The sequence below is a fragment of the Ipomoea triloba genome, chromosome 12, assembly GCF_003576645.1.
Source record: "Ipomoea triloba cultivar NCNSP0323 chromosome 12, ASM357664v1".
Taxonomy (NCBI): domain Eukaryota; kingdom Viridiplantae; phylum Streptophyta; class Magnoliopsida; order Solanales; family Convolvulaceae; genus Ipomoea; species Ipomoea triloba.
In genome coordinates this window covers 5,432,243-5,434,161 of record NC_044927.1, presented here as the reverse complement: position 1 = coordinate 5,434,161, position 1,919 = coordinate 5,432,243, and the positions used below count along the sequence as shown (strand labels likewise).

General features: G+C 39.1%; 1 protein-coding gene across 1 annotated transcript; it reads left to right on the top strand.

The window, feature by feature from the left end:
* Positions 1-169: 169 nt before the first annotated feature.
* Positions 170-1,227, top strand: LOC115998885 (protein transport protein SEC13 homolog B-like). Its single transcript, XM_031238557.1, has one exon. The coding sequence runs from the start codon at positions 322-324 to the stop codon at positions 1,225-1,227; it is 906 nt and encodes a 301-aa protein (XP_031094417.1). The 5' UTR covers positions 170-321.
* Positions 1,228-1,919: the final 692 nt, after the last annotated feature.

Here is a 1,919-nt window from a genome sequence, read left to right as displayed (position 1 = left end):
TTTTTTTTTCTCAAATTTCTAATGGATAATGAGAACTTAGAAAAATTTAGAAGATGGAGAACGAAATATATATTTTCTAAATAATCACACCCTAATAAGACTCTGCATTTTCCTTTCACTTGAGTCCAACATTTGTATACTTTTCAAACTGTCTGACTATGAAGTTCATCTAATTTTTTACATATGTATAATGCCATATACGATTTATTTGATTTTTCAACTGCATACTATGAAAATATTAAGTATCCTTGTGGTTGTGTAATTTGGATTTCATATACAAAATGTAGGCAGAAAGTTGGTGAATAATAACTACACAATAAGATGCCTGCACAGAAGATTGAAACAGGTCATACTGACATAGTACATGACGTATCCATGGATTACTATGGAAAACGTGTGGCAACAGCTTCGTCTGATGCAATGATCAAAATAACTCGTGTGAGCAACAATTCTACTACGCAGCATCTTGCTACTCTAAGTGGTCATCGTGGTCCAGTTTGGCAGGTTGCTTGGGCACACCCCAAATTTGGTTCACTCCTTGCTTCCTGTTCCTATGATGGTAAAGTCATAATCTGGAAGGAAGGCAACCAAAATGAATGGACACAATATCGTGTTTTCAGTGAGCATAAATCATCGGTCAATTCTATTTCTTGGGCTCCCCATGAACTTGGGCTGTGCTTGGCCTGTGGATCTTCTGATGGATGTATCTCTATTTATAGTGCCAGGTCGGATGGTAGTCGGGACACCAAAAGAATCGATCAGGCACACCCTGTTGGAGTAACTGCAGTGTCATGGGCTCCTCCAATGGTTCCTGGTGCTATAGTTGGCTCTGGTTTACTTGATCTTGTTCGTAAGCTTGCATCTGGTGGGTGTGATAACACAGTGAAGGTGTGGAAGCTCTGTAACGGCGTTTGGAAGATGGATTCTCTCCCGGCCCTTCAGAAGCACAGTAATTGGGTGAGGGATGTCGCGTGGGCACCCAACTTGGGGCTTCCAAAGTCGACAATTGCAAGTGCTTCCGAGGACGGGACTGTTGTTATATGGAGTGTGGCAAAAGAAGGAGATCAGTGGGAGGGGAAGGTTTTGAATGACTTCAAGAATCCTGTTTGGAGGGTTTCATGGTCTCTGACAGGAAACATGTTGGCTGTAGCCTCTGGGGACAATAATGTCACGCTGTGGAAAGAAGCAGTGGATGGGGAGTGGCAACAACTCAAAACTGACCATTAGAATTCTGGTTATGCAGAAATTGTGTTTCATTCACACCTTTTTGGTTATGCAGAAATTGTGTTTCATTCACACCTTTTTTTTTTTAAATATTGTTTTAAACCATTCCTGTAAGGCTGTAATGTATTCGTTTGTTGATGGTGATGATTGATGATAGCCTTACTAATACCTTTCTACTGAATTTTCACTGTTATGTTCAAATTAGAAAGGAAAAAAAAATTTTGGTTCGGAATTAATCCCCGACTGCTGTGTCTAATTGGCAATAAAGAAAATTGAGTGCCTGTTTACTAATTAAAAATTTTCTCCAGAAAATAGAAAACAAAATTTTCCCTATCAAATATCCCACATTCTAAATTTGTTGATTTTATCATATTAAACATATATACATAGATGATGTTCCTATAAGAACCAACCACCCCGTGAGTCAATGAGAACTAATATGGTGCATTAAGTTTGTGCATATAGAGCATTATGATATGTGCCAGATAGAGCATTATGAGGCAGGGGTAGGCCGGTCCACCTAGCCCGCGGGCCAACTTATCCAGTTCCACCAAGGAGCGGGCCCGCAGCTGCCCGCAAGTAGGGCCATTTTAACAACTCTACTTACACTTTATTGATCTTCATTATTTAGATCTTTAAGCCTTTAATATAATTCTTCAGTGTAATTAATGATTAATAGTATTATAAAAAAAAAA